Raw genomic sequence first — 9978 nt, 5'->3', positions numbered from 1 at the left:
TTTTAGTAGAGACAGGGTTTCACCATCTTGGCTAGGCTGGTCTTGAACTCCTGACCTCAGGTGATCCACCCGCCTCGGCCTCCCAAAGTGTTGGGATTACAGGTGTGAGCCACGTCGACTGGCTGAAGAAAGGAGTTTTAAAGAGAACTTTCAAGTAGACAAGGGCAAGCCTGCTTCACTAGGTAATCTGGTAGGAAAGGTGTTAAACCAAGAGTTAAACAGCCTGATTCCCTATCCTACCTCAGCTACTTCTAGTGGAGTAATCAACCCAGCCCAGTTTTCCAGAGACTCTCCCAGTTTTAGCACTTAAAGTCTTCCATCCCAGAAAGCTCCTCAGTGTCAGGTGAACCCAAATGGTTGGTTATTGCACTTCCTAGCTTATCTCTTTGAGCCAGTCACTTCTTACCTTCTCTGTGCCTAAATTACCTTACTGAAAACAAGTGATAATAAATTTTTCCTTCACTAAATCCCAGGATGATGACAATGAAATTATGGGAAAAGATTGTGAGCAAATTTTGTTACCTTTAAATCATTATACAAATGTAAGAATTTAATATATCTGCAGTGTCTTCTCAAATTCAGTATCACAATGTGGTCATCTTCGTGTTGGACTTCATTATGAATTTTTATCAAGACTAAATTATTGAAGACTCTGGCTGGGCACAGTGGCTCACACCTATAATCCCAGCACTTTGGGAGACCAGAGCAGATGGATTGCTTTAGCCCAGGATATCAACACTAACAGCCTGGGTGACAAAGTGAGACCCTGTCTCTAAAAAAAAAAGAACTATATGCAGAGTGAGCGATTAATATTTGCTATCCTACATATCTCTGGGATTTTTTCCACTATAATAGAGCTGCACATTCTTTGTATATGAATTTTATGTCAGTGGAGTTTTTTATGAAACAAAAAGCAAGATGAGATACTACGTCACATTTACTAGGATGGCCATAATCAAAAAGAAAGTTAATCATGTGTTGGTGAGGATGTGAGAAAATGGAAAGACCTATACATTGTTGGTGGGAAAAAAATGTAACAAAAACAAAGTAAAATTATGTCCCTGCTTTGGAAAATAGCCTGGTAGTTCCTCAGAAGGTTAAACATAGTTATCATATGTTTATATCATACTTTATATCATAGTTATATTACCTAGTAATCTATTCCTAGGTATATACCCCAGAAAAATTAAAACATATGTTCAGCACAAATGCTTGTACACAAACGTATATAACAGAATTATTCATAGTAACTAAAAAGTATAATCAACCCAAATGTCCATCAACTGATGCATAAATAAAATGTGGTATATCCATAAAATAGAATACTATTAGGCTTTTAAAAGGAATTAAGTATCAACTCATCTCATGCCTGTAATCCTAGCACTTTGGGAGGCTAAGGCTGGTGGATCATGAGGTCAGGAGTTCAAGACCAGCCTGATAAACAAGGTGAAGCCCCGTCTCTACTAAAAATACAAAAATTAGTCAAGTGTGGTGGTATGCACCTGTAATCTCAGCCACTCAGGAGGCTGAGGCAGGAGAATCACCTGAACCCAGGAGGTGGAGGTTGCAGTGAGCCAAGATTGCGCCATTGCACTCCAGCCTGGGCAACAGAGCAAGACTCCATCACACACAAAAAAGGAGTTAAGTATCAACTCATGTTACAATATGGTGAACTTTTAAAACATACTAACTGAAAGAAATTCATTGGAGATTACATATTTTATAATTCCATTTATATGAAATTTCCAAAATAAGCAAATAGACAATAAAGATTAGTGGTTGCCTACCTGCTGGGGTGGAAAAACGGAGTGATAACTGGGGAGAAATAGGGAATGGCTGCTAATGGGTACAGGGGTTTTTTTGGGGGGTGATGATAATGTTCTAAAACTGATTGTGGTGTTAGTTGAACAACTCTGTAAATACACTAGTAGCCACTAAATTGTACACTTTTAATTGATTTGTGTGGTATGTAAATTATAACTCAAATAAAAAATATTCAGTTGCAATTCCAGAATGTTAGTTTCTTTCCCAAATTTATATAAGCAAAAATAGGCCAGGTGCCTGTAATCCCAGCACTTTGGGAGGCCAAGGCAAGCAGATCACCTGAGGTCAGTTCGAGACCAGCCTGACCAACATGGAGAAACCCCATTTCTACTAAAAATACAAAACATTAGTTGGGTATGGTGGCACATGTCTGTAATCCCAGCTACTTGGGAGGCTGAGGCAGGAGAATCACTTGAACTCAGAAGGTGGATGGTGCAGTGAGCCGAGATCATGCCACTGCACCCTAGCCTGGGCAACAAGAGCAAAACTTTATCTCATAATAATAATAAAGTAAAATAAAATAAAAATGGTCTGTCCCAGTTGACTTTTTTGTAAAAATTGATAAGCTGATTTTAAAATCTATATGGAGTTGCAAGGGACCCAGAATAGCCAAAACAGCCTTGAGAAAGAAGAAAAAGCAGGAACATGCACACTTCCCAATTTCAAAATTGACCACAAAACAATGGTAATCAAGATAGTGAGGTACTAGCATAAGGACAGACATAGAGATGGATGGAATAGAATTGTGAGTTTAGAAGTAAGCCTCTTATATGTTTATGTTCAACTGATTTTTTTTTTAATTTTACATATCCCTGGGTGGAGATTTATCAACTGATCTTTGACAAAGGTGCTAAGATCATTCGATGGGGAATAAATAATCTTTTTAATAAATAGTGCTGGGACTACTGGATATCCACATGCAAAATGAAGCTGAACCCCATCTCATACCATATATGAAAATTAACTCAGAACGGGGTGCAGTGGCTCAAACCTGTAATCCTAGCACTTTGGAAGGTTGAGGCCGGCAGATTGCTTGAGCCCAGGAATTTGAGACCAGCCTGGGCAACGTGGTGAAACCCTGTCTCTAACAAAAAATACAAAAAATTAGCCAACTGTGGTGGTGCACAGCTGTAGTCCCAGCTACTCAGGAGACTGAGGTGGGAGGACCACTTGAGCCCAAGAAGTTGAGGTTGCAGTGAGCTGTGGTCATGCCACTGCACTCCAGCCTGAATGACAGAGCAAGACCCTGTCTCAAAAAACCAAAACAAAAACAAAAGAAAAGAAAAAGAAAGAAATAAGCCTTCCACCAATTAATCAATTGGCCAACGCATTAGAATATATTGGAACTCCTGTTAAAGCGCAAGATATGTAGCACTGATAGGGTTATTTGGGTGCCAGACCTTGTGGAAATTTTTTTAAAAAGCATGACATTGGACCTACTATGACAAGTGTATAATTTAGAGAAGATATAAGATCTGCATACCTGAAAAGATCACATCTGAAACAAACCATCAGTGTATGAAGAGACCATTAGCTTAGGCCTTGAGTTCAATTCCCAGTTCTCTCACTCACTAGCTATGTGTACCTTTCCAGATGTGTTTCTCCCTAGTGATCAGTACTGTGATTAGACTTCATGGACCAAGACCCCTTGACTGGACTGGATACTTCAGAGAACTTCACTCTGGCTTCCTCTAGCTGAACTCTTCCCAGTGGGGCAGGAGGCTGTGGGGCTTTGGGACATGTCCACACTTCTCCTTCTAGACCACATTCTTCATACCTGGATCTTCAAAATTCCCTCCATTTAGACCCAAGCTCACTTCTGAGACCTAAGAGGGAGTTTTCACCAGGCCTAGCCTCCCGGGGACACTGGTAGCCACAGGCAACTGTTTGAGGAGGGGGGGCATATGGATAGAACTTGGACATGTGAGAGAGTGGGAAGAAAGGAGCGTACTTCATAGAGTAGGGAGGAGCTCTATTATGCTCTAGGCATAATATCTCTCAAATATTTTGGGGAGTCCTGACGTTAATTGGACTGGGTTGGCTACATGATGTAGCTTGTATAAGATTCCCGGTACAATGTCTAGAATTTACTAGACACTCATGATACAGTAGGCTATTATTAAGTATTATTATTTTTATCATTGTGAGCCAAATTCATGCTCCAAAGTTTGCTGCAGGTTCAGTCCTACCCATTTAAGCAAAAGCAGACATGGCATAGTTCAGCAGGGCCGTTTCAACGATGCAATGATGTACTGATGAACTCAGCGGGCTTCATGTAGAAGACGTATAGCTGGTTATCAGAGAGCCAGGAAAAGAAGTCTGTAATAATCAGATTATAAGTTATAATATTTGTGTTAAGGGAGGGGAGAGAGGGTAATGAATTTTCCACTGAGGCCTCTAAAAGACCTCAGTTAATTTTAATGGCTTTTAAATGAATGACTGTTTATGGAAAAAGCCAGGGTTTTGTGAGAGCTATTCAAACATTTTGATATACAAGCTTATATTAACCATCTTAGAGGGCCTACATGGGTATATTTTTCTGATTTAAATAAGGCCTGACTTTTTAAGAAAAAGTTTTGCACTTATTTTTAAAGGAAAAAAGCTTGTGTATAACTTGAGAGTTAAACTCAGAATTCAAATACTTGTGATAAAAGGCTCAGGCACTGTCTTCATTCCCCATTCTTATAACACAAAGAGATGTCATCAGCCAATACAGCATGTTTTGCTGCATTCAAGACGCAATGTCTCATTCCATGGACCCATCCATCTTCTAAAATACAAGGAAGTGGCTGAGAATCTCTTTCATTATTTCTTTTCACAAAATCACCTTTTCTTTTTCATTTTCACATGCTTGGTCATGCAAGGTAAGTTCTGCAGGCTCACTCTGACAGCTCCGGTTGTGTGCTTGCCCATCTTAGTTGCCCCCTTCCACCTCCCAGGGACGTCACCACATGGTCTGTCTACACCAGCTGGCAGGCTTCTGGGTCATTTTTATTTCCCTTCAGTCTTCCCAGGTCACCAGAGACTGGACAGAACAGAAGGGAGAGTATCAGAAGCAGTGGGTGTAGTAGAGGAGTGAGCAGGAGAAAGCCCATATCTGAACATATGTGGCTTCTGTGTCTTTGAACTCGACATGGGGTGACCTCATATGGGAGAGCAATTGTTTTCCAGAATAGAATAGGAATCACCAGGGCTCTGTTTATCTGCCCAATTAATTAATAAGTCATTATGGGGAATAGAGAAGTGTGGCATGATCCTTATCCTTAAGCTTAAAACTCTTTTGAAGAGAAGAACCCGGAAAAGAAGAAACTGCGTGAGGAAGACAATATTTAAGAGAAGCTGGGCAGTAATGAGGTGATGCTGATGTTTCAGAGAAGGGAGAGATGAAGAGGAGCTGGATCTGAGAAGAGATTTCCTAGGAAGAGAACCCTGGACAGCCTTGAAGATTGGGCAGAATTTGGCAAGCTTTGGGGGAAGGGAAGGTGTTCTAGGCTTAGGGAACAGCTCCGATCCATAAGCCCAAATTATCATGGACACCATGAATCTAGAAGACAAAATAAGAAAAATGTTCTTTCTGGTTAGCTCTTCTTGGCTGCCAAAATTTAAATCAGATGTACCCACAGTTTTCAGGGTAAATTTTGTCTACTGTCACTGCTCTGTACTTAACCATAAGAGTTCAATAAAACAGTGAGGATGAGGACATTTTTTTTCTGACTTGTTCTTTATATTTTGGCCTTCCTTTTCAAATGCTTCAAAGACCTCCAAAGCACTATTAAAGAAAGGATACACAGCTATGACACAATGAAGAATGAAAGTTAAAATATGCGCGTGCACACACACACACACACACACACTCCCAAGTCTCTGTTACAGCTGATGAACAACCGTGGCTTTAAAAAAAAAAAAATACCACCAGTCCTTGAGCAGAATTCCTTGCTTAGCTTAATGACCTTTAAGAAGTCAGCTAAGCAGAGTAACCTATAAAATAAAAGCATAGAGACAGAATTTCTCCCATCCTTTTGCTCAACTAAAAGTGTACTCTATTCATTTCGATGGCAACAACAGCTTTAGTGAATTAGAACAACCCGAACCTACCAGAAAGAATGAGAGTAAACCATTCAGCCAACCCCAATGACCGGGGGAGGGAGAGCAGCGAGCCTGCAAATCCCCTTACTCACCGAAATGGGCCCTTTTGTGTGATTTCCTGTGGAGGCAGCAGTCTGGGCCGCTATATACACAGCGACGCTCCCCCAGTCCCACACAGCACCGAGAGCACGTCTGCTTGCTTCCTTCAGAATGGGAAAGGTAAGTCCTGGGTACCGGACGCTCGGCCTTGGCCCAGGTAGTGGTCTCCGTGGGGGCCAATCGCTCCTTGCTCCCACATCTTCCATTTTGCAGATCACCTTCTATGAGGACCGGGCCTTCCAGGGCCGCTGCCACGAATGCACCGCTGACTCCCCCAACCTGCAGCCCTGTATCAGCCGCTGCAACTCCATCCGGGTGGAGAGCGGCTGCTGGATGATCTATGAGCGCCCCAACTACCAAGGTCAGCAGTACTTCCTGCGGCGCGGGGAGTACCCAGATCACCAGCAATGGATGGGCCTCAGCGACTCCATCCGCTCCTGCCGCCTCATCCCCCCGGTGAGTGTGGCTCTGTCTTTGCCTTTCAAAAAATAGCTTTTTGAAAATAAAAGCTATTTAATGATATTATTCTTTGTTGTTGTTGTTGTTGAGACAGAGTCCCGCTCTGTCACCCAGGCTGGGGTGCAGTGGCGCCATCTCGGCTCACTGCAGCCTCACGTCCTGGGTTCAAGGGATTCTCCTGCCTCAGCCTCCTAAGTAGCTGGGATTCCAGGCATGCACCACCACGCCCAGCTAATTTGTTGTGTTTATGATAGAAATGGGGTTCACCATGTTGCCCAGGCTGATCTCGAACTCCTGGCCTCAAGTGATCTGCCTGCCTTGACCTTCCAAAGTGCTGGGATTACAGGCATGAACCACCGCATCTGGCCTATTTAATCATATTATTCATAAACCAAATAGTTCCAACTAGAGGACAGAAAGTGGAAATGACAGTACAAGCCAACCAGTCTAGAACGATGTCTCAGATGGGAAGCCGTTCCTCATAAACTCTGTTGTTTTTTTTTAAATCACATGCTCCCAGATTTTATATTTTAAACATAATCAAAAAGTTGAAAGATCACAGACTAATTAAGAAAAAGCAGGACATGGAGGAGACTAAATTTACCATCTGTTCAAAATAAAATGTATTAAAGGTTCATTTCAAGCCATAGCAAGTCAGAAATCAAACATATCAAAATGTATAAATATAACCTGGGGCTGTTTAATCGATTAAAAGATACTTCTGTTTGCTTTATCTTACTTTTCTACTTGATTATTCCTCCTAGAGAAGATAGGATCCTGCCTTCTGATTTCTATTCTAATTTAATGGTCAGTACGTATTAGCTCAGTTAGAGGTATAAATTAGAGAAAAGGCTAAATCTGAAACTGAAGTTTGAGATTCCACATTTTCTGGGGAGTGATTGCAGGGTTCTTAGAACTGTGGCATGTGGGAGTCATGGGATATAGTGTCATCAAAACAGAACTGAATGAAGGTGATCCCTGCTTCTGAGGGAAATGAGTAAGTTGAGAGCAGGAGGCTAGAAAGGAAACTTAAAAGTCGATCAGGTCGAAATTTGAACTGAAGACTAGGAACAGTGGCTTAAGCCTGTAATCCCAGCACTTTGGGAGGCCAAGGCAGGCAGATCATGAGGTCAGGAGTTCGAGATCAGCCTGGCCAACATGGTGAAACCTTGTCTCTTCTAAAAGTACAAAAATTAGCTGGGCATGGTGGCATGCACCTGTAGTCCCAGCTACTCAGGAGGCTGAGGCAGATGAATCGCTTGAACTTGCGAGGTGGAGGTTGCAGTGAGCTGAGATTGAGCCACTGCACTCCAGCCTGGATGACAGAGTGAGATTCCGTCTCAATAAAAAAAAAAAAAAAAAATTGAACTGAAACTGGGGTTATGAAAGCAGAGATAAGGAAAACATGTCATTTTGTTTTACAAGAGCTTAAGAGTCCTTGCTCCATAGGTTACATAAAAACAAATACATTAGTCTTACAGAAAATAGCTAAATGTTGCTATCTTTTAAACAATGGTAATATATCAAATGATCAGAGCTCAGTGGCTCAGGTCTGTAATCCTAACACTTTGGGAGGCTGAGGTGATTGGATCACTTGAGCCCAGGAGTTTGAGACAAGCCTGGCTAACATAACAAGACGCTGTGTCTACCAAAAAAGATACAAAAAATCAGCCAGATGTGATGGTGCACACCTGTAGTCCCAGCTACTAGGAAGGCTAAAGTGGGAGGGTCACTTGAGCTCAGGAGGCTGAGGGGGCTGTGAGTGATGATCATGCCACTGCACTACAGCCTGGGTGACAGGGGGAGGCCCTGTCTCAACTAACGTGTGTGTGTGTGTGTGTGTGTTTGTGTGTGTGTGTGTGTGTGTGTGTCTGTGTATAGTAGTGAATACCAAATACCTGAGACAGATCTCAGTCGATTCTGAAAGTTTATTTTGCCAAAGTTAAGGACACACCCATGACAGCCTCAGAAAGTCCTGAGACATGTGCCCAAGGTGGTTGGGGATACAGTTTGCTTGTATACATTTTAGGGAGACTTGAGACATCAATCAATACATGTAGGATGTAAATAGGTTCAGTCTGCTAAGGTAGGAAATAGGGGCTTCATGGTTAGAAGCAGATAAGAGAAAAAAGGTTCTTTTGAGTCCTTGATCAGCTTTCCACTGAATACGCAATTTAGTCTGGCTCAGTGAATCTGCATCTTTACATAAACCGTAGGGGAGAGGAAGCAATCAGATATGCATTTGTCTCAGGTGAGCCTCCAAGGGATGACTTTGAATAGAATGGGAGGCAGCTTTGCCCTAGGCAGTTCCCAGCTTGGCTTTTCCCTTTAGCTGAGTGATTCTGAGGTCCCAAGATTTATTTCCCTTTCACTATTTGTATATAATATGACGCTTAGCTTTCCAACGATTCTCAGTTTTCTCCTTTGAGAAAGGCTTTCTCAAATAACAGGCACTAAAGTGATGTGATAAATTTTATTGCAAGCAAATCTTGACTCCCAAAGACCTCAATCTGCCCATGAATCATTAGACTCAGCAGTGGGTGGCTGGGGATGGGACAGCCCCTTCACTTTGCAACTTGGTTGTTCTAGAAGCAAACTTGGCCTGGGAGAACTTTTCTAGGCAGCTGTAGCAGGGGAGGTGTAGGGACTGGAACTTGAATTTCAATCTATTTTTGTTCATTTCTTGCTTTTCTGTCTGCTACTGCAGCACTCTGGCACTTACAGAATGAAGATCTACGAGAGAGAAGAATTGAGAGGACAAATGTCAGAGCTCACAGATGACTGTCTCTCTGTTCAGGACCGCTTCCACCTCGCTGAAATTCACTCCCTCAATGTGCTGGAGGGCAGCTGGATCCTCTATGAGATGCCCAACTACAGGGGGAGGCAGTATCTGCTGAGGCCGGGGGAGTACAGGAGATTTCTTGACTGGGGGGCTACAAACGCCAAAGTTGGCTCTCTTAGACGAGCCATGGATTTGTACTGAAGTATTTAGATTCTCCACTTTTCTCCTTTAAAATCTAATAAAATATTTAGCTTGTGTTTCTGGCACTAGTAGAGTTCTGTCTTTCTTTCAACCTATTAAGCATTTATAAGCGATTATGGCACTCGGCTAACCATGATAACATGTTTTCAAGATGGGAAGCTGTGATATTGTGCCAGAATTGCTAGCCTTTGCTTACCGGTAATAACTAAAATAAGCAGCCCAGGATAACTAAGACCTGTGTGTAAACAAATGCTTATCTTGACTTCTGTAAACCACTGAAGTAACAAACAGAATGACAAAAGTCCCCTGGCCCTTGGAATGTCCGGAGACCCCCACCCTCGTCTCCGCCCAGGAGGTGAATTACAGAATCCCCTGGCCCTTGGAATGTCTGAAGCCTTTTCATCCCCATCCCCGCTCCTCACCCTACTCCCAAGGTGGTTTTTCGGGTATAAAAAGTCTTGGCGGCCAGGCACGGTGGCTCAAGCCTGTAATCCCAGCACTTTGGGAGGCCGAGGCGGGTGGATCAC

The 9978-nt window shown here is 42.5% G+C and overlaps 1 protein-coding gene across 1 annotated transcript; it reads left to right on the top strand.

The window, feature by feature from the left end:
* Positions 1-6017: 6017 nt before the first annotated feature.
* On the top strand, positions 6018-9516 carry CRYGB (crystallin gamma B). The gene is made up of 3 exons (XM_017546715.2): positions 6018-6129; positions 6223-6465; positions 9176-9516. Exons 1-3 carry the CDS (start codon positions 6121-6123, stop codon positions 9449-9451), a joined length of 528 nt encoding a protein of 175 aa, XP_017402204.1. The 5' UTR covers positions 6018-6120; the 3' UTR covers positions 9452-9516.
* Positions 9517-9978: the final 462 nt, after the last annotated feature.

The sequence above is a fragment of the Cebus imitator genome, unplaced genomic scaffold, assembly GCF_001604975.1.
Source record: "Cebus imitator isolate Cc_AM_T3 unplaced genomic scaffold, Cebus_imitator-1.0 Scaffold191, whole genome shotgun sequence".
NCBI lineage: Eukaryota > Metazoa > Chordata > Mammalia > Primates > Cebidae > Cebus > Cebus imitator.
This window is presented reverse-complemented; position numbering and strand designations above follow the sequence as displayed.

Bases quoted from the DNA above. Each gene is read 5' to 3' on its own strand.
- CRYGB (XM_017546715.2), top strand. The intron at 6,466-9,175 runs GTGAGTGTGGCT...CTGCTACTGCAG, and splicing joins CCTGCCGCCTCATCCCCCCG to CACTCTGGCACTTACAGAAT.